The sequence below is a fragment of the Xiphophorus hellerii genome, chromosome 14 (genome assembly GCF_003331165.1).
Source record: "Xiphophorus hellerii strain 12219 chromosome 14, Xiphophorus_hellerii-4.1, whole genome shotgun sequence".
NCBI classification, from domain to species: domain Eukaryota; kingdom Metazoa; phylum Chordata; class Actinopteri; order Cyprinodontiformes; family Poeciliidae; genus Xiphophorus; species Xiphophorus hellerii.
In genome coordinates, this window is record NC_045685.1 from 11,296,020 (window position 1) to 11,323,547 (window position 27,528).

Below are 27,528 nucleotides of genomic sequence, written 5' to 3' on the forward strand. Positions count from 1 at the left end.
AAGCTAGTCGCCATTCTGGTTTCACACTTCAAATTTAGTTTGATCACATCACAGCACACATCTGCAAAGATTGAGGTGTTTTTTTTTCTTTCAGTGCATTTGCAGACTGTAATCTGGCTTTTTATGCTCATTTTGGAGTAATGGCCTCTTCCTCTCTGAGTGGTGTTTCAGCTCATATAAGTACAGAACTGGTTTCACTTTGGATATTGAAGCTTTCTCACCAGCTTCAGACTGTAATGTTGCAAGGTCTCGAACTGATAGACACATTTTGCACCAAAACACTGGGGATTCTTGTTTTCTGAACAGCACAGTGGTTTGATTTCTTCTTCTTTTTTATGCTTGTGTGGACTTGTTTGAACAGGTAAACATGGCACATCCAGGCACCTTCAGGTATGAGGTTATCATTTCAAAGGATGAAGGAGATTCGTGGAGGTCCACAGATCTCTTCCTGACATCTTGATAGATTTCATTTCTCAACAGTGCTTAACATTTTCTGCATGTTTTATTCAGTATAAATATCTACATAAAGTTGTATCTAATATTTTGATGAGTAATAACAGTGTGAGATGGATGTGACCAATCAGGACGTCCCTCTATAATACATGAACAGTGACATCATGAGGGTATCAAAACATGGGAAAACTAACCAAGGTTTTGTTTCTCTTTGACGGTTTTATGTTATTGTTAGCTTAAAGCTAAAAAGAAGAAGATGAAACAACAACAACAAAATCCAATTTCTGTTTTGACCACAAAACAGCTTGTATTTCAATTTAATATCCTGCATTTCAAAAAGAAAAACCAAATAACTCCTGATTTTGTTTGTTTTGTTGTCACTACTGGTTTCTGATGGGAAAGAACGATTACCAAAACATGCCCAAACATTACTCACACATGTACCTTTTCAACTGTTCTCTACACAGAATCTACCTGAAGATTTCTATTTCTGTGACACTTAATAGAATAAGCCAAAAGGTCGTTAAAAAGCATAACAAAGAGTGAATATTTCTTTTAGCTGTAAGAAAACTAAAGTAAAGATGGATGCACTTCGAAAACCATATGAATTAATAAGTAAAATACTACTTCAATACTTTGCTCATTGAAGTGGTATTTGTATTAAATTGTTTACAATTATTTCTATGAATGAAAAATGACAAGGCGTTTATCCGAGCTGACACTGACACCTGGTGGTGAAAATTCAACATTTCACCGTTCACATCCAATTTAACCAGTCAGTACCGTCCCATTAAATTAACGGATGAACTATAAGTGGTTGCAAATATGTAAAAATGAAGAACTAGCATTTAACTCTCATGAAAATGAGCCACATGCTTATTTTTTATGAATGAAAAGAGAGCCAGCTTGTGTGCGTCACAAGCCCCGCCCACCCTGTCGCGAGCCGCATCACACGGAAGTAGCTCAGAACTTGACAACAAGAGAGGCCCGCAGCACGGTAACGCTTTCGCTCCTTGTTTTTGATGCTTTTACTTCGTCCCTGCCGCTTGTAGCCTACATTTTGTGGTTTCTGCGGGTACCAGAACGTTTCGTGTCGCGTTTTAAAGACCTGTCTTGTTGTTTTGTGTTTCATTAACGCGACTGAAAGGGCTGTAAAAAATAAAAGCAGAGGATGTAAGCAGCTAGAAGCTAGCTCGCTGTTAATCCTTGAATCCGAAACTGTTTTGTTAATCTGGCCTCACGGGACAGAGTCTTATCAAATAACTCACAAATGTCTGTAGGAAATGACTCAAACGAGACTGAAATTAGTTATATTTTAGAATTAGCCATGTAGGATGTTTGTTACGGGAGGATTTGTTCACGGAAATTGTAGCGTTTGTCTTTTTTTACCGACGTTGTTGAGTGGATTATGGGAAGGAAGTCTCTGTTTCTGGCGTGATAACCAGACAAAAATAACCTGTTCGTGTCGTGGGCGTGGAGAAAATATCGTCCTATTTTCATTTATTGCCTAAAGCTGTTAAATCACCCATCAAGAACAGCATTAACTGAAGATTTGACATCTATTTATATTTATTTATATATTATTAAAAACGGGATGTTTACTATGTAAGAAACACTGCTTATAAGATGTACTTCTGAAAAACTAATCTAGATGTATTACTATAACTAAGTAATCAGCCGTTTTGAATTTTTATGAAGCAAAAAAAAAAAAAAAAAAAGTATTTTCCCCATAAAACCCAGTTCTGGAAAACAACATTTCAGTTTTCATTGGAAGAAACTCTGTGTCATGGCCCAGCAGCTAATATAGATCATCCTCATAATAATCCAAATATTCAGGGAGACCATTGATGAATTTGTTATGATGAAAATGGTAGATTATTAAGGATATGGTGGGTTAGTTGACATTGTTGCGATATTTAACAAAATTTGTTTTTTCCTCTTTGCAGGTGAAGTCTTCCTGAACAGTGTGACCCCCACCCTCTAAAATGGAACTTCTCTGACATTTTTTTTTTACACTTTCTTTTAAACCTTCCAAGTTTTCACAGTTTTAATTAATTTTAAACACAGAGAGCAGATCTGCAGCGATGACAGTCAGTAACACGTTATCTGCGCTCGTTATAATTTCCATAACAGGTGAGTGACGTTATAAAAGTTATTTATATGCTTCTTGAAACTTCCTCATTTGATGCTCTGGTGTGTGTTTCCCATGTGTTTGTTTGACTGGTTCTGTTTTTGCTTCTTCCCCTCTCAGCATGCAGCCATTTTGAGCCTGCTACCTGCTTTAGTAAGTACATGACCTACCTACAAGAAATTCATGGTTTTGGCTAAATTTTTAAAAATGTTTTTAGTGATTTTTTGTTGTTGACTGAACTAAATCTGTATTTTTAACGTAAGCGAGAACTTCAATTAAGCATAAAATGTTTTCTATTATTTTAATGGTATAAGAAAGTCATGTTTGTCAAGCTTCATAGCTGAGCTAGTAAAAAAATGAGTTAAAAATGGAAAAACATGGCAGTGATTCTTAGTAAATCCTGCCCCATTTCACTCCTCCTATATACAGAATATTAGTGTGTTTTCATGGGTTACTGTCCTTAACATAAATATAACTGTAAATCTCACTTACATTTCATTCTGGTAATGTTGCTGTCTGAAAATTGATGAGTGTATTAATTTAATATTCTGTTTTCCTGTTTGGCAGCCCAGTGCGGGCGCGGCTCTCAGGTCATCGACAGTAAGGTGGGAGAGATCCGGAGTTCTGCGTACCACAGCTGGTCCTACCACTTTGGAGTCATCTATGACTGCTGGATCATCAAGGGCTTGGAGGATGAGCCCATCGTTCTCAGGTACTGATGCTGACAAGGCTCAGTTTTCTTTCTGTTAATAAAAAACTACAGCAGAGCTCAAAATTTCTACCTTATATACGGCTGGTTTATTAAGGCAAAAACAAAACGAAAATCATTGTTATTGATATTGGGATTATTTTAAAGAATTTTTTTTCTCATGACACAAGAAAATAAGAATATATTTGTTAAAGAAAAGCAAGACACAGTCTTATAGGTTGCTTTTTTTTGTTGATTGTAATTTTTTTAATTTTGAATTTTAATTGAAATGTAGATTTGACGAACTGGACATCCTCGGTTTATTTTGGATGGAGGACAAGCCAGTATGAATATCTGAGTTTACTTGAAAAGTAAATAAGTAAATTAGATTAACGTTGACGTGTTTAAATATTTCAGTAAACTAATTCTAAACGTGAAGTGAAGAGTGATGCATTTCAAGTCTCTGTTTCTCTTTAATTTGATGATTATTTTACAGCGAATGCAAACCTCAAATTCAGATTCCCAGAACATTTGAACGTTACATAAGATCAATAAAAATTATTAATTTAATTAAAGCAGCGGCTATCTGTGTTTCTTGTGCAACTTTTTCCCCACACCGCCTTTTCCTTCCACTAGACTTTCCTAGAATATACTCGGAAGCAGCACCTGAACAGCCAGGTCTTGTGGAGCTTCTCAATAATCATGCAGGCCACAACATGACATTTCTGTATCAAAAATATGGTTTTAGTTGGTCTTATGTATTATTAAAAATTTCTGAGAAACTGAACTAAGGATTCTCATTGGGTGTAAGACTTAACCATCAAAATAATCAAAAACCAACTCTTTAAATATATCATCCTCTGTGTGATGAATATATTTAACATTCACATTTTAAATTGCACCTGTAGGACTCGTTGAAATGTTTCTAATCTGTTTCAGTCACGTTTGTGAGCACCCCAAATAAAACCATATTTCCTGTTGCGTTTTGTTTATAAAATGTTTCTGTCCTGCCGGTTCAACGAGTTGAGCCGACAGATCAAGCTTTGTGTTTGGGTTTTTGCTAATTTGCTGTTTCCACATTCTCCCTCAGCTTTACTCAGTTCTCTGCTCAGTGTGAGAAAGAACGGCTGTCCATCAGATCCTCGTCCGGAGGAGAGCCGCATGTCCTCTGTGGCGACAAGCTGCCACAGCCGATGGAGTTCCCGGGAGGAAATATTACCCTGATGCACCAGTTTTATCCCCACTCCTACCCCGTGTCATCATTTATGCTAAACTTCGCCAGAGGTATGAAAGCGGGGCATTTAGGTTTTTTTATTTTCTTGCTGAAATCTGTTGTTTTGTCTGAAATTCCTGTTTGCTTCTGTCCAGATTCGGGTTACTGTCCGTCGGAGACGTCGTTCCGATGTCCCGGCGGCCGCTGCCTGCCTCTCTCCTGGCGCTGCAACGGGCAGGTGGAGTGTCTCGATGACGACCTCCATTCAGACGAGGAGGACTGTGACGATTACGTCGACTACGCAGACCCGAGACCTTTGACCTACACTGACAGGAACAAGGACCGGGACGCCGAGAAAAGCAGGACCGTCGACAAAAGCTGGGGGAAGTCGACGGAGCAGTACATCTTCCCCGACGACTGGTCGCTGCAGAGGGATCCGGGCCGGACCAGTCCGGAGCAGCCCACCCAGAAGGAGCTTGTCGTCACTCCCACCCCCATTGAGTGGCCCTGCGGGGGGCTGCTTCAGACCTTTTATGGCACCTTTTCCTCTCCGTCGTCTGAGGGCGGCAGGATGTTGTGCATCTGGACGCTGGACCCGCAGGACTCGCGGCCGCTCAGGCTGGACCTGCAGCAGATTGTGCTGGGCCCCTGGGACAGACTCACCGTCTACAACCGAGAGGGGGGCAAAGGAGACATCATCAAAAACGTGAGTTTACATCACGGAAAAACTGCAACCAGATATTTCTGATAACTCACACTATGTTTCTTTTTAATATCTTTGTTTATTCGTTAGGTTTCTTTGCTAGGGACTAGAGCTGTCGCAATAAATCAATGAATCAATTAATTGCAGAATAACTTAAAACAAAGCCAATCATTTCCATCTGCATGTTTTATTGTTTTTCTCCTTTCTCTCTCTATTTCTACCAAACATTAGATGATAAAAGTCGTCAGTCTGGTGCTTTGGTCTCAACTTTTATAAAGGACAATCTTGTTTACAGAGACTTCATAATTCATTTTATTTGTTGTTTTTGTTTTAATTTATTTGGGATATTTAAAATGTCTTCCAGTGTTAAATGTTCATTATACTTTAAAGTTTATTGGTCTTTCAGAAAGTGTTAAATTATCATTATATGACTTGAGAATGGTCTCAATCTAACGTTCAGCAAAATTTGTTATTGTGAGCCTAATAGGGACAGACACACAATAACAGGCAAACTGATTAAATCAGCAGTCCCATGCCTGTATCATGGTGCGCATGGAGTTAGTTAATTTGCAGCAGAAGTAGTAATAACATAAAATAATAAAACATATTGGCAACATATGCAAAAATCCTACATATTTTGATGTGTTTCTGCATTCAAACAGATCACCAGTGCGTTTAGTTACAAATCTCTCAAAGTGGAGTCCCACACCGGCCTCATGTCGCTGGTGTTCGAGAAGGCGGCCAGCTCCGTGGGGACCGGCTTCAAAGCCACGTTCCACGTGGGCAGCTACTGCCCGCCGTGGGAGAGCCGGTGTGGCGGCGCGGCGGGCGGCTGCTTCACCAAGGAGCAGCGCTGCGACGGGAAATGGGACTGCCCCGAGACCGGCAAGGACGAGCAGGGCTGCAGGGGCTGCAGCGAGAACCAGTTCGCCTGCGGCCTGGCGGGGCAGAGAGCGCTGCCGCCCAGCCGCTACCCGGGAACGCCGGTGTGCTACCCGGTGACGGAGAGGTGCAACTACCAGCTGTACTGCACCGACGGCAGCGACGAGAAAGACTGCAGCGTCTGTCAACCCGGGACCTTTCATTGTGACAGCAACAGGTCAGAGTTCACACTGGACACAGTGATCTTTAAAAACACATCTGACATGTTATGACAAGGTCATTTATAGTATCGTTTATCATTTATCGCTATAAATTCATTATAAAAATTTGGATTTATTGTCTCTTTAAATCCCAATTAATGATGCTTAAAATCCCCTAAAGCTGTACTTTTTGTCAAGATTTTCTCTTCACTCTTTGAATTAAAGTTTTAAACTGGCTGTTCACATCAGTCATATAATTACAGCCCCTAACGTAGTGTATTGAAATCGTTTGCTCAGCATCTCTTCATCGTTTCCTGTTGAGTCTTGCAGCGAACAAGTCGGTGGATGAATTTTTCTTCGGTAACACTCAGCCCTTTGTTCCCCCTGCAGGTGTGTGTTTGAGAGCTGGCGCTGCGACGGCCAGGTGGACTGTAAGGACGGCACGGACGAGCTCAACTGCACCGTCATGCTGCCCCGGAAGGTCATCACCGCGGCAACGGTGGGCAGCCTCATCTGCGGACTTCTGCTGGTCATCGCCATGGGCTGCACGTGCAAACTGTACTCGCTCCGGACCAGAGAGTACAGGTAACCCCTGTGATCCACTTCATCCCAAAACCGGTTCAGCTTTCGGAATTTGATTTTTTTGTTTCAAGTGTGGAAAAATGAAAAAAAAAAGTTTCCAGATTTCTTTCATATTCCATAAATGTTTTGTCATTTCTTTGTGTTTTTCTTATCATTTTTCATTCCTTGTGTCTGTTCTGCCTCCGTTCTGTTTATGTTTTGTGCCCTTCCTTCCTTTCTTCTATCCTGACTGTTTTACCTCCTTCCTTTCTTTGCTTGTACCTTCCTTCCTTCCTCCCTTCTTGGTATTCTTCCTTTGTTTTCTTACTTCCTTCTGTTGTTTTTTCCCCTTTCGATTTATGCTTATTTTTCTTTCATTATTTCTTTCCTTGCTTTTTTTTATTGGAAGAATTTCTAAACTCTTGAAGACTCCAGTTAGCATGTTTACAGGCCTTAATCCTGAATTCAAATAGAGTTTTATGTTATATTATTGTAGAATTATACTAAGATTTCTAAAAATGCCAATGATGACTAATAAAGAGTTCCATTAAAAAATGTCAGAAAAGAATAACTCACTCATTCAGCACAACTTGTATGCAGTCGCTACACAAGACTCCACTGCTGAAGAAAAGGCCATTTTTAAGTTTTCTGACTAACATTTAAACAAATTTTGATGACTGAAAAATCTGGAAAAACACAGAAACGTTTAATTAAAATATGACAGAGTCTTGTTTGATTGACTTTGTTAGTTTGAATCAGAAATGTAGGATCTTTCTTACTAGACCTGAAACTGCAGTTCCTGAACTACTTTATGATTGGGTTGCTAGTTTGAATCAGCAGATGTACATTTAGTTTCCCATTAGACCTGCAGATTAATCCTCACAGTCGGTTCACTCTGCAGTCAATCACCTGAGGAAAACAGGAGAAGTTTGTCATGTTCTGGCTCGTCTCGGACCCATGAGTCACGATGAGTGTGCTCATAAAAATGTGCAGCACTTTTTACCAAATCATTAGGGCTTATGAAACCCTCTAGATTACAAAACAAGGTTAACTCACACTAAGATTTTGTGATTTCTTGAGTTTCAATTTCCTGTAAAACACAGATAAATTAAAGATGTGTGCTGACATTTCCTGACATTGTGCGAATGCCTCTTAAAACGTCTGTGTTTTTTTTGTGGCAGCATGTTTGCTCCAATAAGCCGCTTGGAAGCAGAGATGATCCAGCAGCAGGCTCCTCCGTCCTACGGCCAGCTGATCGCCCAGGGCATCATCCCCCCGGTGGAGGACTTCCCCACAGAGAGCCCTAATGAGGTCAGAGGGCAAGACATGACATCAACTTTACATCTGATAAAGAATCTCAAATCAGATTTAGCTGGTATTTAATTTTATGGTGTGCTAAAACACACATCGTAGTGAAAACACAGGTGGTGCTTGCTGAATAGAGGAAATGCGGTCAGGCGATGATGTCATTTTTGACCACTGTTCTTGTCTCCGTTTGCTCCTCCTTCAGACCTCGTCTCTGTCTTTGAGGGGAATCCTGCAGCTCCTCCGTCAGGACGCCTCCAACTCGCCGCGCCGCAGGCGCCGGCCGCGCTTCGTCCGCCGCGTCGTTCGCCGCATGAGGAGGTGGGGCCTCATCCCCAGGACTCCCAGCAGACAGAACCAGACCTCCGGCTCCAACCAGCAGGAGGCGAACTCTGCTGCCCCCGGCCAGGAAGCGAGCCAGTCCACCCTGGCGCGGTCTTCGCTGGCCGTGGAGGCCGTCAACCAGCCGGTGCCTCAGAAACTCGGCCTGCTGGCTCAGACTGAGCAGCAGCAGCAGCTTCGGGAGGAAGAGGCGTCTGCTCCTCTACTTCCTCTCCCCTCTCCGCCCGTCTTCTCCACCCCTCCCCCGCCGTACGCCCCTCCGGCTCCCCCGCAGACCCCTCCGGTCACCGTCCCTCCCAGCAGCCCCTCCCTGGCCTCCATCTTCCAAACAATAGGCCTCAGTATTTCCCTCTTCAGAGCCTCACCCCCTTCCTCCTCCTCCACCAACTCCATGCCTCTTTCAGCCTCCCCTTCCTTCTCCTCTTCCTCCTCCTCCTCTTCCTCAGACGACGAGGTGTTGCTCATCCCGCTGTCCGAGGACAACACCTCAGAGGACGACGTTCCCATGCTCACCTAAAATGACTTCCTCGCGCCTCGTCTTTTTCTCCTCTTAACTACAACCCAGTCTTTCCACTTCTGTTTGACTCTGAGCACAGGAGCGCCCCCTAGCGAGACTCTTCCTCCCTGTGCACGTCCGGTGCCTTTTTAAATTGTTCCGACTTGTTGACACTTTAAATCCAATATCAGACCTCCCTTAAAAATGAAAAATGAAAACGACGGCCATAGCTTGCGTACGTGGAGACGAGTCAGTTTTGGATGCGCACTCAGTTAAATAAAGCTTGGCTGCAAAGAGAAGGGAGACTTTTGCACAGAAGGATTTCCCCTTATCCAGCTACTGAGGCAGGCTACTGTCAGACTGAATGATGGCGTCTGTGTGACTGCAGCTGCGTGAATGAGGTTGCATTTTAGTCTTGCGATAGGCGGTGTGACTGCGTGATCTTCTGCCACTTGCATCCAGTCTGTTAGCTGAGAAATATTAGTAGAAAACAGTCGTTTCCCCTCCGTCTAAGTGCCTTTTAAGGAGTTTCCTGTAGACAGCTGAAGTACATCAAGACGTCCTGGATTTTCACACCGCACACAGAAACACACGCAGGCTCGTATTTGCTTCACGTGGATGCACGTTATCGACACTTTAGCGGCTTTATTATAACTTAGAGAAGAAAAAAAAAAATTGCATGTGTACTACTCTGCAAGCTGGCAATAACTTTTCAAAACGTTGTTTCAGTGCAAACCCGTCGACGTGAACCCTTCCCACGTGGATGAATGTAACCAACAAAAAGTAAACGTTTTCAGCGACAATCTCTTCGGTGCCTGACGTAGTGGCAGGTGTGTGTAAGTGTGTGTGACGAAGAGGGCCCCAAATCCTCTACATGACCTCAGCGTCTTACGGGACTCGATTGCTTTCTGACACAGGAGACTTGTGGCGTGCCATCCATGTTCTTATCGTACATTTTAAGGTGTTTTAATTTCAGAAAGCTCTAGATCTTAGTTTTTTTTTTTTTTCCTGCCCTCCTCCTTTAAGTTGTCATTGTGTTTTAATCTTAATTTTGTTGAATGTATTAGGGTCGATGTGGGGTAGCCAGAAGTTTTCAAATTTGCTATGTATTGAGGTAAATAAAAGAGAAAGTGGTTTTATGATTTAATAAGGTCAACTTCACTGTATATAAGTAAAAATGTGGCTGAGATTAAACAATTTGCACTTTTATGTGTCGTGTAATGTTTGTTTTTTTTAAGCGGGGGGTTTTGTTCTCATGCTTCATTGTGCTTTGTATTCGGGAATCCTGCGAAAACAAACGCATACTGATGAGTTAACTCCGTCTGGAAACATTGGAAGGAAGACAGAAGCTTTTCAGGGTAGATGGAGTCGTATCTGTTTTCCAGCTGAGTAATGGAAACATCTGGAGCTGCAGATGTAAGAATCCAGGTAAGTGATCTCTGTCTGTCTCCTTTAAAGCATGTGGGTGCTAACGGGTCGATTGTATTTGAAGCTAAAGATTTAAAGCTGCCTTCATTTAGCTGATGAAACAGGAAGTGTAATCCGCTTGTAGCAACTTCTGAGCTGATGTGAAGGAAAGCTTTCGTAAAAATGTTTCAGTTATTAAAGTTGGACCTGTTTTAACTCCAGTATTGTGCACAAAGGCTCTTACAAGTAAAATATGCTAATTTGTTCACAGGAAAATAAGTTAATAGCTCGGATGATTTGCTACATTTTTAATATGGATTTCAAAGTCTAGTTTACGTTTCATTTTTGCAGAACTAAATATTGCAGGTTCTATTGTATATTTTAGTTTTATATATTTTTTTAAGGTTTACTTGCAGCGTGCCATCATGATACGACGCACTATGTTCTCTCAGATCTTTACGAATTATCATGTTTTTTTGCAGCTGTAACACATTTTCTTCCAGTATTTCTCTGTATTTTACTGCATCTGTTTTCCCAGCTTTATCATTCCTGTGAAGAAAAACATTCCCACAGGATCCTGCTGCCGCTGTTGTGTTTTACTGTTCAATGTGGTGTTCATTAATTTCCATCACCATCATTCATACACTGAGCACTTCAAAGTGCTTTACAGAAAGAAAAATAGATTAAACACGTTAAAAACTTAAACATCACCAAAAGGGGGAACATAACAAGCAAATTAAAGCAAATAAAATGCTAAGAAATCATAAAAATGTAATGATAAATCAATCTTTGACTAAATGTAAAATGAATTCAAGAAACAAAGAAGTTCAGAAGGTAAATGTAAATATGTAACAACATTCAGATTGTAGTGAACTGAATTTTATTTATAATTTTTTATTGATTGGATGTTTAGTTTGTCACTGTTGACAGGTATTCAGCTACATCCTGATCAAAGCTAAAAATCAAAGTCAAGCTAGCATCTTTAGCCTCATCTTTTTCTCCATCTCAGAGGATCTGGGCATGGACGCTGCTGCTGGTAGCCATGTCGGACGCTGCAGCCAAACAGAGCCGTGTTTCTGATGAAGCTCAGGTCAGCGTGACTAGAGCTGCATCCATGGAGCCAAGAACCCAGACAAGCTCTGGACACCAAACCAGACATTCGAGACCTGAAGTCAAGCAGAGGACGTTTCTGGAAAACATAACCCATCCACCTCCCTCCAGCATTTTGCAGCCGATCAGGATAAAAACCTGGAGGGCCAGAGAAAGCTGCAAACTGTCTGAACCTGAGAGCGAGAGGCTGGAGGAGGCTCTGGAAGAGGCTGTGAGGGTGGTGTCGTCTTTACTGTCAGGTAAAAAACAGACAACAAACACACTAACGCATACATGCAGGAAACTAACTCAGTCTATCTGATAGTGAACAGAACCGTGGGAACCTTGATGCTGAGCAGAGACTTCAACAAATACTGCAAGTTTGTCTGGAGGAATTCAAGCCTGCTGAACTACAACAGGTTAGTGTGTTTATATTCAAAGTCACTGGGAATTAAAATTCACTAAGAAATGCTCCACAGATGCACAAATCCAGGGGACAAATATCATTACTCCATCTTTTTGTATTGAATTTACCAATGACGGGTTTCTGATTCCAGGTGTGGAAGAGCAAACAAAAACTACAGAACTGAAACGTGTCTGGACGTCACAGTAAGCAGCCAGTCCAGTAACTCTGCTGTTTCCCTTCAGATGTTGTCAAACTAAATATCCAGGGCGTTTCCACCTTCCCTCTGCGTGAACAGATCCCAGAAGACCATCTGTCTGGATGCTACGTTTACCCAGAGGCCGACTCTCCTCGCCGGACCGTCATCAGACCAGAAGGAGCCGGACTTCCCGACACCGACTTCCTGATTTACATCCATGTACAGGCCACTGACAAATGTAGAGCAGAGGTAAACATCCAAGTTGGTCAAAGTTTGAGTTTGATTCTGTCTCAGAAATGTTCTTCTTTGTATGTTTTTGTTGTCTCTTCAAAAGAAGTTGATACCACTGTAAACCAGAACATTTATTTTTTCCAATGCTGCAGAACAGATCAGATTACAGTATCAGTATCTCAACCGCAAAGGATAGCTTGGATGTAATATTTGGCAGGATTTTATATTTCCAGCTACACCCAGTCAAACTCTTATCAATAATATATTTATTTAACCAGATAAATAGACTATAAATACCCTCACCTGGTGTATATTTGTAGTGTGTGACCTTCTGAGGCTCTCTAGTCAAACGTTTGGTAAATTCAGTGTTTTCCTGCTCACTCAGCCTGGCGTCCTCGCCTACGCCGTCCACTGCCAGACGGACGCTGGGGGACGTCCTGTGGCCGGTGTGGTGGTCCTCTGCAGGGACAGGCTGAGCTGCGCTTCCTACAGCCACCAGGCTACAGTTCAGGTTTAAACACAATTATGTATAATTTCAGTTAATCTCCAGAAACGATGTCTCAGAGCAGAGATCAGGTAACTGCGGTTGTGGTTTTCTGCTTCCCAGACTCTGATCCATGAGATGTTTCATACACTCGGCTTCTCCAAAGATCTCTTCAGCTCCTGGCAAGACTGTTCATCAGATCAAGGTTTTTAGAAAACATCTGTTTCTCTCCTTGTGTCTTTTATTTTCTTGGAGGCTTGAAAAGCACAATTTATTTTAAAGGTACAGTATTATTTAAAGTTGACTTTTTGTTTTTAGCTTTACATCAAGTTATAAAATTATTTGTCATCATAAAACATGTTGGCTAGATTCTTTAACGCATGTTTGAGAAATCCTTTAATCTCCATGGCAACCATTCAGTTGTGTAAAACCCCTTCGGGGTGCAAGCGTCTCAGCTCCTTCAGACTAGCCAGCAGCAATTAGCAAACCTGCTGAAACTGCACACAAGCTGAGCTCATTATGCAAACAGTGCAATGCTGGTAAAAATGTTGCAAAAATATTAATAGCGGAGCAATGAGGTGATGGCTTCCTATAGGTGGCGTTTACGAGTGGTGGAGTTTCTTAAAGAGACAGAGGCCCAATTTCAAGGTGTTAAATTACAAAGTCACGTTTCTTTTATGTCATACTTGATACACAAAGTATACAACATTTTTATAACAGCTGAAGTTAACACAGTCACTTGATTGAGCAATAAAATGATTCTATGTGGCTGCAAAACTCATAATACTGAATCGTTAAAACTAGCTGCTTCAATTTAATTTGAGATAAAATTAAATCCACTTCTGTTTCTTTTCTCTTGTAGGAGCTTCATGTTCTCCTCGAAATAAAGTGATTCACTCAGACGGATCAGGACAGACGAGGATTTACACTCCAGCCATCGTCTCAGCCCTGCAGAGACACCTGATGTCCTCTGACCCCGAGCTGGGCGGGCCGCTGGAGAACCTGGTGCTGAGAAGGTCAAAGGTCAGCAACTCATTTTAACACCTGCCTGACTTTAACCTTCGTTCCTCAGGACGAATCCGCGGGCAAAGTTTCCTCCCACTGGGAGTCCCGGGTCCTGCAGGGATCCATCATGGCGGCGGCGCTGGGAGACCCGACCACAGTCCGGATCGACCCAGTCACGTTAGCGGCGCTGCGGGACACGGGCTGGTACTCTGTGAACCTGAGCCGGGCTCAGAGTCTGGTCTGGGGAGACGGTAAGAATCGACACCCAGCATGAACAGACTAACTCTGCAGGCGGATTCAGGTTGAATTTTATTTTATCAGGTCAAGGAGCCAAATTTGGTTCTCTGTCCATCTGCAAGGACAATTCCTCAACCTTTTTCTGCTCTGGAAGGTAACGCTGTAGCTTTGCATCTGTTTTTAGCAGGAACATCAGTTCTCATCATGTATGTTTTTCCTGATTGCTCTTAGTGGAGTTGGATGTCACTTCCTTCACCTCCACAAAGGGAAATGTCAGACTGATCCGTACCTGGAAGGTTGTCGGGTCTATAAACCGCTGGAGAATGGAGTAAGTTGTCATCTTTAGCAAAAAGGAAATAATTTTTTTATTTCCCTTCTGTTTACTTTTATTATATTTTCCTTTTTCCTTATGTCCACATATGCGTTTTTAAGTTGCTGAACTGTCACGGTGGGTCCTGTTACATCTGTTAAACTTTTTTTGTTTTTGTTTTGTATCATTTTCCTCTTCTTTAGAGTGAATGCTGGAAGAAAGAAAACACAAGATGGTCTCCCGCAGAAAACTGGAGCGGAGAGATTTTTGGCTTTGACAGCCGCTGCTTCTTCTCCAGCCTCATCAGACGGGTGTGTGAGGGTTTCTGCTAAAAGATATTAAAGCCTTACAGGATGATGATGTCAGAGGAAGATCTAAATGCAACTCCCAGAAGTCCAAACTTGGTTTTAGGTTTAAGCTTAATTAGATATTTTTATTATATCCTCTATTAGATCTTTATTCAAGCTATAGTCTATGAGATGGAAGATATGTAAAAAGAAGAGTGAAACTAAAATATAAAATGACTAACAGACATGAGATCTGTATTCACACCCACAACAAATCTAATGGCATTTTGTTAATTAAAAAGTAACAGCTTGTCGTCAGTTTATGTTTTTGTGCATATAAAGGAATAAATCTGGTAGTATTTTAAATATTGTTCCAAATACACTGACTGTATTTTTTGTTTGACATAATTTCCTCTTCCTGTCTTTCATCTGTGCCAGGGAGGCGACGTTTGGACCAGCAGCTCTGCTGAGGGTCGCTGCTACAGACACAGATGTTCTGGACCCAACAGGTACCAGATCCAGGTGTCTGGCTCTGAATGGGTGGACTGCCCAGCAGGGGGCGCCGTTCAGGTAAGATGCCATGTTACCTGAACATGAGGGCTTCCGTAGATATTTCTAAAAAAGATTATTTTGGAAATTAAATGAATCTAACAATAAAACAAACATCATCTCTTCAAATAAAGACAGTTTTGTTTGTCTCTACAGAGATTTCATAAAATTTTATTTTATGAAATTTTATTTGTAATTTAAAAATTGTGCAAGCATTGTACATGTGCGATCAAATAGTTTAACACTGACAGGTGTGTTTTACAAACGTAGGTGCATCAATGTTTCATCTTTTGTTTTAAATATAACATTTAATGTTATTTTTTTTACATTTTTGAACAGAGTAGCCAGATTTATGTTAACGTTATTAGCTGAAATGTCTTATCAGTCCAAAACCAGCCTGCTGAAAGACAGACAGATGTGCTTAGAAAACATTCTCTTATTTTACCAATAAAATCTAAAAAAAACAAAAACAAAGAACAAAACATGCAAATGCCATTTTTGTTCTGAGATAAACTCACATGTAGGAAAGTTCTGCTTTATCTCGGATGATAACAATGTTTTTGTCGAAGCCTGAAGGTGAGAGGTTTTATTTTCAGTATAAAGCTTTAGGACTCAGTTCGGGTCTTGGTGGTTTTGTTAGATGCTTTGCCTCACTGCAGAGCTTTGCTCTGTACTGGCATCAACTGGGGTTGCCGGTTTATATATTCATATAAATGCCATATATGTGCATAAGAAATGTGTGAGATGTTTGACTATAACTCCACATATAAACATAAACAGGATTATGTTCCTGTATTCTCAGGTTAAAGGATACAGAGGCGAAGTGTTTTGTCCTGACAGACGGTTGTGTCTCTACCCTGATGTTTCTCCTCCTATAGACAGAAACTCATCCTCTGGTTTCACCACATGGCGAGTATGACTTCAACCAGAGACTGGTCTGCTCTGCAGCATGATGCTGCCTCCACTAAACGAATATTTCTGGTTTCTGTTCAACAGCGACCCTGATGGGAAAATCATTTCACCCCAGGATTTGACCTGGTCTCCTCTCAGGTCAACTTCACAGGCCATGTGGTTCTGCTCCAGTGCTGCTGTGTGCGTGTTGGTCGCTCTGCTGGTTTCGTACTGGAAACGTAGGACCTGTATGTTCAGGAGCAGCTCTGTGGCTCCAGAGGATCACAGCCACCTGTAGAAAACCGACTTAAAAAAAACAAAACAGAACCGTGACGCTGAAATCTGAGATGGTTTATAAAAATGACAGGATGATTTTAATAGGTTGTTTATTTCTCATTTCAGTGGCTGTTAGTGATGGTTCAATGAAAACACTGTGAACCTGACAGGGCAGTGATAAATGATAATATTTAAACAACATCTTGAGGAAAGAAAAGACTTATGTATATCTCTTTTTTTTTTTTTTTACAAAATAGCAATAACTCACAGATGAAGATGGAATCACTGTTGGTAGCATCTGTCTTAATATATGTGTCTATCTTGGTTGTTCCTCTACAAAATGCTACTTTTTTCATAAGGTGCTAAATAAAAGAATCACAGAAGCATGACTGCAACATTCTCAGCAAAAAACTATTAATATGTATGTGAATTTGAGCCTTGAATGTTAGAAATGTGATTAAAAACAAAATCAACACAATGTATAACTAAATATATTTTACATGTAGCCAAGCAATAGAAAGAATTTTAGTATTCTATCAAATAAGAAATCTCCCTTTAATGCTCAAAAAGTTTTCAACAATTCACTATGTAAACTTTCAAATGTGACTTACGTACTGTAAACGTTTTATAACTAAAGTTTTAAAGCTGGAATATTCACGAATGACGCAAACATTTTCTGTACATGAAATAATTCTTAAGATATCCTAAACTCCAGAACTCCTCCTCTATGTTTCTGGTGAAACTGTCCACCAGACAAACCGTCCTCCATCACTTCTTCCACACGGGGATGTGGCTCTGCCTCGGCGCCACGCCGCCGGGACAGATCCTGTACGGTGAGCTGCTCTGGCAGCACTCGCTCTTCGGTTTCAGGCAAACGAAGCAGAACGTCAAGCGACAGCGAGGACACGTCACGTTTTTACAGTACATCCGGTTGTGCTCCACCTTCATGCCGCAGACGGGACAGGCCCGGATGGAGGGGCAGCTGGTGACGCCCTCCACTTCGGGCAGGCTGATGTCCTTGCAGGTCTGCAGGAGCTGCAGGTCCCTGTTGATGCAGCCGTCGTTGCTGCAGCGATCCGACCGGGGCCCCGAGCCTTTCCACTCCTTCTGACACTGCCAGCAGAACTGGTAGGTCTTCTTCTGGTCCGCGGTGCAAATGACACACTGGACACACAGGTTGGACAGATCCTTCCTCTCCACGGTGGTTTTACATTTTGGACACTGATGCAAGGAGAAAGGTTCAGCCGCCAAGTTCCAGTGTTTTATTTAGTTTAAAAAAAAATATGTGGATCATTTGACGACTCACCGACTGAACCTCGCAGTACTCTGAGACGGACAGGGAGGCCATTTTCTGCTCGAAATACTCCATTTCATCAACGCTCAGGTCAGCCAGTCTGCGCACCTCCTGGTACGACCACAGCTTGTTGCACAGCTTGGTTCCCTCCACCACCGCAGGACATCTGAATTTATGGTTACCCTTAAAGAAATAAAACACGGTTAATTCGGAACAACAGGACAAAAACCAGACGCAGTAATATCCCTGATCTGAGGTGAAACACAGGTTTGGGGCCGGCAATAATTTTGTTGCTTCTCAATCTTTATTTAACTGAACTCTGACTGTGACTGACTGACTTACAGCATCATTTTAGGTATTAAATATTACAAACTTGACCTGCAGGTGTGGGTGGAAATAAAACACATGAACTAAAAGCAACAAATTTAAAGACTAAAATGTTTTACTTGAAAAATGTATAGAAGAGTTGAGAGAAACTATCAAATATTTTTTAGTCTTTAGATGTTGAGTATCTGTAAACTGTGTATCTACTGCAGCTACTCAATAGTTTCTACATTCTCACAATGTTTTCAGACGTCTTTTAAACTTGTTCTTGCTACAACAGCTGATGTAACTTTTCTCATTTATGTGAACTAAACTTTTGGTTCCAGATACCTGCAGGTCAACGTTTCTGTTTAAAATGAGAGGTTTCAGCAAAACAAAGTCAGATTTATGATGCTTATAACTGCTTTATATAACAGTGTACTATCAATTCAACCCATTAACCTAAATGTACTTTTCATTTTTATTTTTTGCTAATGCTTGTCCCTACAGGAGATGTTATAATTTGAGAACTGGACATCAAATCAAATTTTTAACCCAATAATCTGATTAAGATATTCAGAATTATATGACAGATATGGGGAGTGTATTTGTTTTTCAAACTTTCTAGCATATAACATGTAGCTGTCTTGATCAAATCTTTGATTTGGCTTCTTTTGGTGGCCCAGTGCTCTTGAAGCCTGTCATCTATCTTTGCCTAATGCGTTGGTTTGTTTCTGGTCAGACAATCTAGATGGTTTTTAAAGTTTGCATGAAGAGTCTTTAACGTACCTCGTCCAGCTGGATGCGACACCACTGGGTCAGGGAATCAGGAGTGACCGCATGGCCACAGGACATTTCAGCTCTGAGAGAATTAAAATCAGAAGCTGTGGAGATTAAAAAAGTTGTACATCAGATATACAGTGACTAATTTAAATAGAAAATGAGGCTAATTCAAATAACAGCAATGGAAAACAGGTAACTCTGTTGGGTTTGGGGCCGTGAGCTGCTGCTCAGTTTGATTTGAGCTTGTTTTGGGAGCCATCTTGTTTTATTGCCGAGTCACAGAAAAAGAAAGACATTTCTTACACACTGGATCCAAGTCATCTCCCCTGTTCACGAACTTCAGAGTTTTGTCAAGTGGGTCGTATTTCTTCTCCGGTGAGTCCTGCTCCTGAATGCTCATGTTGATCCTAAGAGAAAAAAAATCACACATAATTCATCCTGTTGCACATAATAAATAGAAAACAGACGGACTTAGAGCTCCAGACAGATTTGTTACTTTAACAGTTGATTTGCACAAAATGAATAACTTCAAGGTTTTAAGACACCCCAGTAGTCATAATGTTATGACTGATTTGGTGTGAGATGGACAAGAGATACAAAGTCCCATAAACCCTCAGATGGAAAATTGGGAAAAATCCATTTAAGGAGTCATCTTAACAGCACTTCACATGTTTAAAATGTGTTTTTCTTTGTATTTAAGCCTCTGGATGTGTTTATAAAATGCAACACTTGTGTTTTCAATATCCATATGATAAAAGCGAAGGTCAGCAATGCCTGAGTTTTAACACGCACAAGACTTTATGTGTTTAAGACATGTTTAAAATGAACCAATGACTTTCAGAACACACACAAAGCTGATATGATTTTAAACAGCTGGAAAAAGTGGCTTTGATAGTGAAACTGTGATCATTTATCATTAGAAATAAAAATAAAACTGTTTTTAGTATTTGTTTTAAATCTGAGTATATTCTAAAGGGGACAGTTTGATTCAAATAAACCGCACAAAATGCAAAAATAAAAGAGTCTTTTACGCTGGTTAGTTTTTACTAAACTCCCTGAGCTGATCAACTGTAAACAATAAAACAAACAATAAAGATGATTCACTCAGGGAAATACCTGCTCCTCCACACTAACAATGAATTATAGAGAGCTTCCTAAACAGGCACTTAATTTGAGTTAATTTGGTAAAAAAAAAAAGAAAAAAAAGTCATTAACAGAAGTAAGTGGTTAAAGATTTGAAGAAATGGGAAAACACCCTTAAAAAAACCAAAATAAAGCTCTTATTTGTAGGCAGCTGCTAATAAGACACATATTTACATAGATTTGTTCAGTGATGCGCAGTTATAATGTAGGTTTATACGATGCTGTCCATACATTTAACATATTAACTAGAATGCGTTGGGTGTTTTCCTTACCTTGTGCCCAGTTTGTAGTCCTAACAACTTCCACCTTTAACTCCGCTGAAACCCGGAAGTAGATCAGCGACCCTGAAACGCGCAGCTCTGGAGGAGTATTTTACCCAGATTTTCAGGTTTTCTGTGAAGTTTTTAAAAGTCTGTCCAGCAGCAGATGGTTCTGCTAGTTTCGGCTTACTTCTCCTCTTTCTTCCTGTTCGGACTGATAGCGAAAGTGAAAGACAGCAGCGGTACAACATTCAGTCTGCCCGCTCGGTGAGTATCCTCGGTTTTGTTACCTCCCTTCACTTTACGCACCGTTACAGTTTTATCACAGCTGTTATCGCAGCAGTAAGGTGTAGTTTGCTGCATTCGCTTTGTGATAAAAGTGTTTTTATCGTTTTTCTGGTTTATATTTGTGCATAAAGTTAACTTGTTGAAATAACGGAGGAGAAGCTGCGTGGGTTTCAACAACACCCCGCAAACACAGCAGCTGCTTTCACTGACCCCCAGTCTGTGCTCACATTCATAACGGTTTAATTTACACTAAAAATATATCAAATATTTCACCGTCGTTGTAATATGAGGGTATAAATCGTGTTTTATGACGCTGTTGTTATCATTTAGGCGGGATAATGCACACGGTTGTTATCCTACTGGTCGACTGATCGTTATTTTTCAAAGGCCGATTTTATGATCTGAAAATTAAAATGAGCATTTTTAGCACAGTCTTGTTTTTCATAACCTTCATTGCTTCCAAATATTAAAAAAAACAAAACAACTTCATGCATTTTTAAAAAAGTTAATTATAAAGTAAAACTTTTGGACAGAGGTTGGTAGAGTGACACTGCTTTAATATATTTTTACTCAAGTAAAAATAAAAGGCCAAGTGATAAAAGACCATCATTCCTGTAATTTTCCTGTTACTCGCCTACATTCTTAGTCTGATGAACCTCAAATTGAAATGTTTGGCCATTTTCATTATTTTTGGACCTGGTAACCAGCTATGCAGTATTGGAGTTGTAGCATCACCTTGCATGTTATTTTCCTTCAAGGGGGAAAACCATGAGATTCTGTACCATATCGTTTATCCATCCATCCATCCATTTTCTGTTCACCCTTTGTCCCTAATGGGGTCGGGAGGGGTGCTGGTGCTACGTTCCAGGCAAGAGGCGGGGTTCACCCTGGACAGGTCGCCAGTCTGTCGCAGGGCAACACAGAGACAGACAGGACAAACAACCATGCACACACACTCACACCTAGGGAGAATTTAGAGAGACCAATTAACCTAACAGTCATGTTTTTGGACTGTGGGAGGAAGCCGGAGTACCCGGAGAGAACCCACCATGCACAGGGAGAACATGCAAACTCCATGCAGAAACGCTGGGAATCGAACCCAGGACCTTCTTGCTGCAAGGCAACAGTGCTACCAACTGCAGCCCCATATCTTTTATTGGTTCTCTAAATAATTTTTCTTGATCTCTGAAACTGTTTAATACTAAAATCTGCTTTGCCTTTTTGTCTTGACAGGATGAATCACTGTATGTAAAAAATAAAACATTAAAATGCCACGATGTCCAAACCTCGATTCAAAATATGGAAGCATAAATCATTACACGGTAATGAAATTCAGAGAGAAACTCGAAAACTTGTCCATCTCAGGTGGGTGAGGCTCAGTAAACCATTCAGATTCAGTTTGTTTATAATATTGTGAAAGTGGTTTTGTTTCTGCTGCGTTTGTAGATCACCAGGGCCTGAGCAGTCCGGGGCTGACCTGCTATCTGAACAGCGTCCTGCAGGTCCTCTTCATGACCGAAGAGTTTCGGGAAGCAGTGAAAAGGTTTGGGACCGCAGTCTGATTTTTAAAAAAAATTTAAATCAAAATCCTTCACAGGTTCTTATACTGATGATAATTATGTATTTAGTGTTAACATCAGGCCTTGTGTTCTTCAGATCCACACTGTTTAAAGGAAGCAGATTATGGCTGTTTTATGATAAATGTCACTTATCATTACAGGGATGGGTTAGAAAAAATGAATGTATGAACCATATGATGTTTACAAAGTCATAAGCAAAAAGGTTAGAAACTATTACATGGATGACAAGTGAAGAATAAACATGTTGATTCAAAGTCAGAATAGTTGAAACTTGCAGATTGTAACTTTAAATGATAATATTCTCTCTTTGCTTCTCTCCTAATTGTAGAGATTGGAGTAAAAGTCCAACAGCAGCCATTGATTTCCACCTGGGGGAGCTTTTCTATACTTTAGAGGGAGGCATGGCCAAAACACACAACATCACAAAAACATTGGGCATCAAAGACGGTAAGTTTGGACCAGCGGTGAACTCTCTGAAGTCCTGAGAAACACTGAAACTTTTCTTTTCTCGCTCATTTGTGCTGTTAGTTTTTGAGCAACGTGACGCTGCTGAGTACTTTGAGAAGATCCTCTGTCGTACCAATCCAGACGCCGCTGAGGTAGAAAATATATAATGTTTATATTTATTATCAAAAATGCAAGATGGTATTTACTTCATATATTAACAGTATTATATTGCAGAGGAATAATATAGACTGTAAAACTAAATCGATTTGTCACAAATATCATATATAAATTTCTGAAATATTTTGATGATTCCTTGAATATACATGCAATTAAATATTTCTTTTCAGTTTTGTGTTAAAATAAATTCAGAAATATACACAAAGTTTCTGTGTCTTGCTGTATTAAAGAAACGTGTTGACTTTTTTTTTTAAAGCAACATCCCTCTTTAAATGTTGTAAATATTATTTACATTTTTGTGATGTAAAAATATGAAAGCATGATCATTTATTTACAGCAAACAATGAAAAAGCTGCAGTTGCCATGTTGCATGGATACGCTCACCTTTAGGCTGATACTTAATAGGATCCCATTTTGATTTTATTTTATTAATCATCCTATTATTTTTACTGAATCTGTTTTAACTGTAAATTATTTTTATGGACTTTGTGAGATTTTGCTTTCATCTTCTTATTTTTCTTTATTAACATAAAAAGTGGCAGCTTTTTAGCATTCGATAGTTTTGTATCTTGAAGTAGAATCCATTTTTACTGTTTTTTGTTTAATTTTTAAAGTGTCACTAAAACAACAGTAACTTTTTTCTCCTGCTTAGATGTTCAAAGGCGAGCTGAATCATAAAACCACCTGTTTAAACTGCAAGAAGACAAACGATTCGAAAAACTTCTTCTGGGTCCTACCGCTGTCAATGGGAGACTCAAAGTCTAGAAGCTACAGCATGGTACTATTTTATTTTTATTACAGTTCATGTTTAACTCACATTATTCTGGAGCAACAATAATCTGCAGGATTAAAAAGTCTTCTCTGTTTCCAGCTGAAAGGTTGGAGGAGTTTCTTTAAGGCACAAAGAGTCTGTAAGGACAACCAGATGTTCTGCAGTCACTGCAACCAAAAGCACGACGCCGACGCTGTGAGTCAGGTTTTGTTTTTTAATGCTTTCATCGCAAACGGCAGCTGCCTCCTCTACATGCAGCTGTTTTGATCGTACAACCCAGGAGTACGAGATGACGCACTGTCCAGATGTTCTGACGCTGCTGCTGAAGAGGTTCTCCTTCGACTACCAGCAGAACCGTTACGTCAAGCTGAACTGCAGAGTTGATGTGGCCCAGACTTTAGAAATCAAGGTGTTTACCAACATATTCACACATATGAGATCAGTTTTAGCTTCTTTTTATTTTAACTTGATGTGTTTCTACTCTTCAGAACTGCAGGTACGACCTCTACGCTGTGGTTCATCACTTCGGCGATCTGATGGGAGGCCATTACACTGCAGACATCAAGTCCTTTGAAACTGGAAACTGGTACTGCTTCAATGACAACACCGTTAAATGTGTAAGTCTGTTATTTTGTTCATAAATAGTTGAATTTTTCACAACGTGAAGGTTAAATAACTTGTTTAAAATCTTGCAGATCAATGAAGTGTACGTTAAATCTGGACAAAACCAAATAAGGTAAAATTACTTTAACACAACAATGATGGATATTTTCTGATGTGATATTTTCTGTGAAAATCTGTCCTTGTTCTGATTTCTGTTTTTGTTTTTCTTTCACTCCCATCCATTGAAACAGATCATCGACAGCTTATCTCCTGATGTACAAAATGAGTAAGTTTGCAATTACTTAACCCCCAATACTCCTTAAAGTTATAGATTTTCCTTTTACTACACTTGAAAATGTGAAGTCATTGCACTGCAACAATGATGAATACCATTTTATCATCAGTATTCTAGATCTGGTCGTCAGAATTGGATGATTGCTTTTATATTTATTAAAGGTCTCAATAAAATTCCTGCTATGAGGAACTTCCTTTTAAAATCAAAACTAAAAAAATTTTTATAAACCCAAGTGGGCATAACCTGTTTGTCCCGGAGTCGGGATTATTGGGCATGATTTGAATCTCTTTTATATTAAATCTCAATAGTATTGATGATATTGAAAACATGCTGTTTGAAAAATCAGTGGGAGGACTCCCCCTTCTGGCCACTCTAAAGAATGCAGGCTCTTATGGCATAAACTTAATCTAAACTCGCTGGTATGAGAACAACTAGGCTGCTGCACATATGTAGATGGATAACGGAGCATTTTGAGGTGTTTCACTTCTCTTTGTTTCTATTGTTTATATAGACCATATGCAGAAACTACAGCATATGATAAGATTGTGTTACCTAAACAAAAGAATCTTTTCATTTCTTATCAAATACTACTTCCATTTTTGTTTTAATCCTACCAAAGCTCGTTTTTTTTGTTGGAATAAGACGGCCTCTGCTGTTTATTTTTATTAACATCTGTATCTGTTTCTGTTCACAGTGAGTGGACGGCCCGAGGAGACTGATGGGAGCGCTGTGGGAGATTGTTTTCTTCTGTCACCTGAAATGGGAGACAGATGTAATGAGGCAAAACCAAGAGATGATCTTGTTTTTGAAGATCTCCTGAAAACTGAAAGCCATAGAGGAGAAGACATGTGGCATTTGAACGGTGATATGACCAGAGATGTTGAGTTCAAGAAGAAACATTCAAACTCTTCCAGAGGAAGGAATGAACAATTGAACCAAAGAGCAACACAAAGGAAACCAGAGGGATTCATGTGGCTACCAGCAGACACTGAAGCAAAGGATTCGAATTTGCAAATGTGTTATAATAACACAGATAAATCCTCAGACTGGATGTTTCAAAGCTCCAGCTCTCCTATTAGAGATAAAGGAGTAAATGAGTCCAGGGACAAACTGGGTAACTATAAGACAAACAAAGATCTTTATTATCACAGCTCTACAAAAGGAAGAGTCGAGTCTGGAGGAACCACACATGTGTTTTGTTACGGGGAGGATCCAGCTGTGGCATCAACACAAAGAAATGGCCTGACATTTACTAGAAAGACTTGTAGCAATGGTGTTAACGCGTCAGATTTATCACATATAGGAGCCTCACAGTCTCTCAGAACAGAAACTGGATCCAGTGGTTTGCAACATTTTAGGACAACATCAAAAAGCTATCAGGGAAAAGAGAGAACTGGTACGACAGACGGCAGCTTGAGACCTGAGTTCCTGGAAAGGGAAAAACTTTACAGCCCAGGCAAGAGGAATCAAACAATAAAGCAACACTGGAAATGAAAGAACACATGTTTATTTTAAAGTAAGGTTTGAAACATTTCATTTAGTGCTGTCAGTTTCTGAGGGCACTTTGTCTCTTAGATTTACTGTTTGAATTATTAACTATTTTCTCTGAAGTTGATATTCACTCAGGAAGTGATTGAGCTATTAAAACAGAAATCTGCATTAAACTATTAATTATTTGTTCTAGTTAATGTCTTGTATTTCACTGATGTTTCTTTGCCACATTATGAGTGTCAAAAGGACAAATTTCTTTCTCTGTTTTCTTGTTACTTACGTCTGAACCACATGTCTATCGGCTGTAGCTTTTCTATACTCTGCATAGAACATGCTTTCCCTCGGATCCCACACTTTAAACACTCCTACCTGCTACAACTTGCACACTGAGAAGAAGAAAGTAAAGTAAATGAACGTGTAGGTCTTGAACCACACCTCGTCAATGCAGAGGACAAGTTCTGTCACATAAACACCAACGGTTATGGGACAAATGTCCCGCACATCTTCACTTTCAATTGAGATCACTTCTTAGGTTTCAAGACAAGTTCCCAGGTAAAAACATCACAAGTCCTTCAGATGTTGATTTGCGAATGAAGACCCAATTTAAAGTTATGCTTGTAGGATTAGAGGAGAGAACTAAAGGTGTTTAGATAAAGTTTACCTGGGATTCCACAGACCTTCGATATCCTTGTCTTCAGCTGACCCACGGTTATTCTCTGCATCTCCAGCTCTGTGTTGCTGAGGTCCATCGTCCGAGGAATCCCCCTTTCATCCTTGACCACAATCCGGTAGACCATTCTCTGATGCTTTCAATGCTTTCAAGCAGATGTCAGACAGAAAGTAAATACTGTTCTCGTTGTTGGTGTTTGTTCTTTTTCTTTTAAATAATCCTTTATACCTTTCAGCAACCTGAATAAATAAACATTTATGTCAGTTCTGCACATAAAATTCTTGATTAAAAATAAAATGTTAAAAACATTTACTTCAAAATTTAGCAGAGATCACAAACAAAGGTGGAAAAGTAAACATCGCTGACCAGCTGAACTGGTTTCACTGGTTACATGGCAGCTTCTTTAGAACCCAGTTTGTACTGTAGCACTATATTATCCATGCTAAATAAAGCTGGGGTAAAGCAACAAGAAAGTCACAAAAGAATAAAAACAAAACATGAAAAACAACCAAACAAAAAGGTATTTCTAGTATTTTGTGCAATACGACAACCCAGATTTTAATACTATCACTTAGTCGGTTACAGAGTGATTTCAGAAAGCAAAAATGTTTACAATAGCAAAACTATGTTGTAGGGTATAATACTCAGTTTATCTTCTTAAAATTAGATCTAATTGTTTTGATCATCTGCATTAATTTAGTTTGGTTTGTGGTGTGCAAGGAATGTAGTTGGGTCCTTTGTCTGGAAGAGAGGTGCCTTGGCGCCATAATCAAAAGAGTCCACTAGGGGGACTAGTGCGCTCTTCTCTACACTCAACACAAGAGTAAGTGAAAGCGCACTGATTTCATCTTGTGATCATTTCTTCTCTTACATTTGTCCTTTTATAAGGGCTATCAAATACATACAGTAACTTACCTCAGCTGTTACATTCAACACCTTTAAGTGTCCGCTGGGACGTTTTCAGTTTCTTTGATAATCCCCAAACTTTGTTGTTCCGCTGAGTTTAAAATGTCGGAATAGTTTCTATTTCCTGGTTATACTTGGTGCTGCATTCACGAGGTGTCGGAAAAGCTGATTTCA

The 27,528-nt window shown here is 40.1% G+C and overlaps 4 protein-coding genes and 1 long non-coding RNA gene across 6 annotated transcripts; 3 read left to right on the plus strand and 2 right to left on the minus strand.

The window, feature by feature from the left end:
* Positions 1-1,362: 1,362 nt before the first annotated feature.
* Positions 1,363-10,183, plus strand: lrp10 (low density lipoprotein receptor-related protein 10). The gene is made up of 10 exons (XM_032582261.1): positions 1,363-1,450; positions 2,400-2,586; positions 2,705-2,737; positions 3,152-3,296; positions 4,363-4,556; positions 4,641-5,191; positions 5,851-6,287; positions 6,661-6,855; positions 8,013-8,142; positions 8,342-10,183. The coding sequence occupies exons 2-10, from the start codon at positions 2,538-2,540 to the stop codon at positions 8,993-8,995; spliced, it is 2,388 nt and encodes a 795-aa protein (XP_032438152.1). The 5' UTR covers positions 1,363-1,450; positions 2,400-2,537; the 3' UTR covers positions 8,996-10,183.
* Positions 10,184-11,379: 1,196 nt separating this feature from the next.
* Positions 11,380-16,588, plus strand: cirop (ciliated left-right organizer metallopeptidase). Its single transcript, XM_032582514.1, has 14 exons — positions 11,380-11,730; positions 11,796-11,889; positions 12,028-12,079; positions 12,172-12,321; positions 12,689-12,814; positions 12,911-12,992; positions 13,650-13,792; positions 13,860-14,043; positions 14,114-14,183; positions 14,261-14,357; positions 14,543-14,650; positions 15,065-15,196; positions 15,978-16,084; positions 16,172-16,588. The coding sequence occupies exons 1-14, from the start codon at positions 11,424-11,426 to the stop codon at positions 16,362-16,364; spliced, it is 1,845 nt and encodes a 614-aa protein (XP_032438405.1). The 5' UTR covers positions 11,380-11,423; the 3' UTR covers positions 16,365-16,588.
* LOC116732394 (uncharacterized protein DDB_G0292642-like) lies at positions 16,436-20,254 on the minus strand. Of its 2 annotated transcripts, XM_032582520.1 has the most exons (5): positions 20,138-20,254; positions 19,026-19,129; positions 18,729-18,823; positions 17,649-17,819; positions 16,436-17,563 (listed from the first exon to the last, which is right to left on the minus strand). In XM_032582520.1, the coding sequence occupies exons 2-5, from the start codon at positions 19,120-19,122 to the stop codon at positions 17,111-17,113; spliced, it is 816 nt and encodes a 271-aa protein (XP_032438411.1). In that variant the 5' UTR covers positions 19,123-19,129; positions 20,138-20,254; the 3' UTR covers positions 16,436-17,110. The 2 variants fall into 2 exon arrangements, with proteins under 2 accessions (XP_032438411.1, XP_032438412.1); XM_032582521.1 differs by lacking the exon at positions 20,138-20,254 and having other exon boundaries at positions 18,729-18,801; positions 19,026-19,131.
* Positions 20,255-20,284: 30 nt separating this feature from the next.
* LOC116732392 (ubiquitin carboxyl-terminal hydrolase 47-like) lies at positions 20,285-25,970 on the plus strand. Its single transcript, XM_032582515.1, has 12 exons — positions 20,285-20,392; positions 21,647-21,778; positions 21,860-21,956; positions 22,322-22,440; positions 22,522-22,592; positions 23,270-23,395; positions 23,489-23,584; positions 23,670-23,798; positions 23,878-24,006; positions 24,085-24,125; positions 24,244-24,278; positions 24,982-25,970. The coding sequence occupies exons 2-12, from the start codon at positions 21,682-21,684 to the stop codon at positions 25,779-25,781; spliced, it is 1,740 nt and encodes a 579-aa protein (XP_032438406.1). The 5' UTR covers positions 20,285-20,392; positions 21,647-21,681; the 3' UTR covers positions 25,782-25,970.
* LOC116732397 (uncharacterized) lies at positions 24,285-27,491 on the minus strand. Its single transcript, XR_004341774.1, has 3 exons — positions 27,364-27,491; positions 26,440-26,687; positions 24,285-25,041 (listed from the first exon to the last, which is right to left on the minus strand). It is a non-coding gene; the product is annotated as an uncharacterized LOC116732397 (long non-coding RNA).
* Positions 27,492-27,528: the final 37 nt, after the last annotated feature.

What these genes read in the sequence shown, in the direction of transcription:
- LOC116732394 (XM_032582520.1), bottom strand. Translation starts at nt 19,122, where the DNA reads ATGAGCATTCAGGAGCAGGACTCACCGGAGAAGAAATACGACCCACTT. An exon ending in AGATGACTTGGATCCAGTGT is followed by an intron (nt 18,824 to 19,025) that starts GTAAGAAATGTC and finishes TAATCTCCACAG; the next exon opens with CTTCTGATTTTAATTCTCTC. An exon ending in AGTACTGCGAGGTTCAGTCG is followed by an intron (nt 17,564 to 17,648) that starts GTGAGTCGTCAA and finishes TCCTTGCATCAG; the next exon opens with TGTCCAAAATGTAAAACCAC.
- LOC116732392 (XM_032582515.1), top strand. Translation starts at nt 21,682, where the DNA reads ATGCCACGATGTCCAAACCTCGATTCAAAATATGGAAGCATAAATCAT. An exon ending in TTTCGGGAAGCAGTGAAAAG is followed by an intron (nt 21,957 to 22,321) that starts GTTTGGGACCGC and finishes TCCTAATTGTAG; the next exon opens with AGATTGGAGTAAAAGTCCAA. An exon ending in AACATTGGGCATCAAAGACG is followed by an intron (nt 22,441 to 22,521) that starts GTAAGTTTGGAC and finishes TTGTGCTGTTAG; the next exon opens with TTTTTGAGCAACGTGACGCT.
- cirop (XM_032582514.1), top strand. Translation starts at nt 11,424, where the DNA reads ATGTCGGACGCTGCAGCCAAACAGAGCCGTGTTTCTGATGAAGCTCAG. An exon ending in AGACTGTTCATCAGATCAAG is followed by an intron (nt 12,993 to 13,649) that starts GTTTTTAGAAAA and finishes TTTCTCTTGTAG; the next exon opens with GAGCTTCATGTTCTCCTCGA. An exon ending in TCCTCTGGTTTCACCACATG is followed by an intron (nt 16,085 to 16,171) that starts GCGAGTATGACT and finishes TCTGTTCAACAG; the next exon opens with CGACCCTGATGGGAAAATCA.
- lrp10 (XM_032582261.1), top strand. Translation starts at nt 2,538, where the DNA reads ATGACAGTCAGTAACACGTTATCTGCGCTCGTTATAATTTCCATAACA. An exon ending in GATGAGCCCATCGTTCTCAG is followed by an intron (nt 3,297 to 4,362) that starts GTACTGATGCTG and finishes ATTCTCCCTCAG; the next exon opens with CTTTACTCAGTTCTCTGCTC. An exon ending in TATGCTAAACTTCGCCAGAG is followed by an intron (nt 4,557 to 4,640) that starts GTATGAAAGCGG and finishes GCTTCTGTCCAG; the next exon opens with ATTCGGGTTACTGTCCGTCG.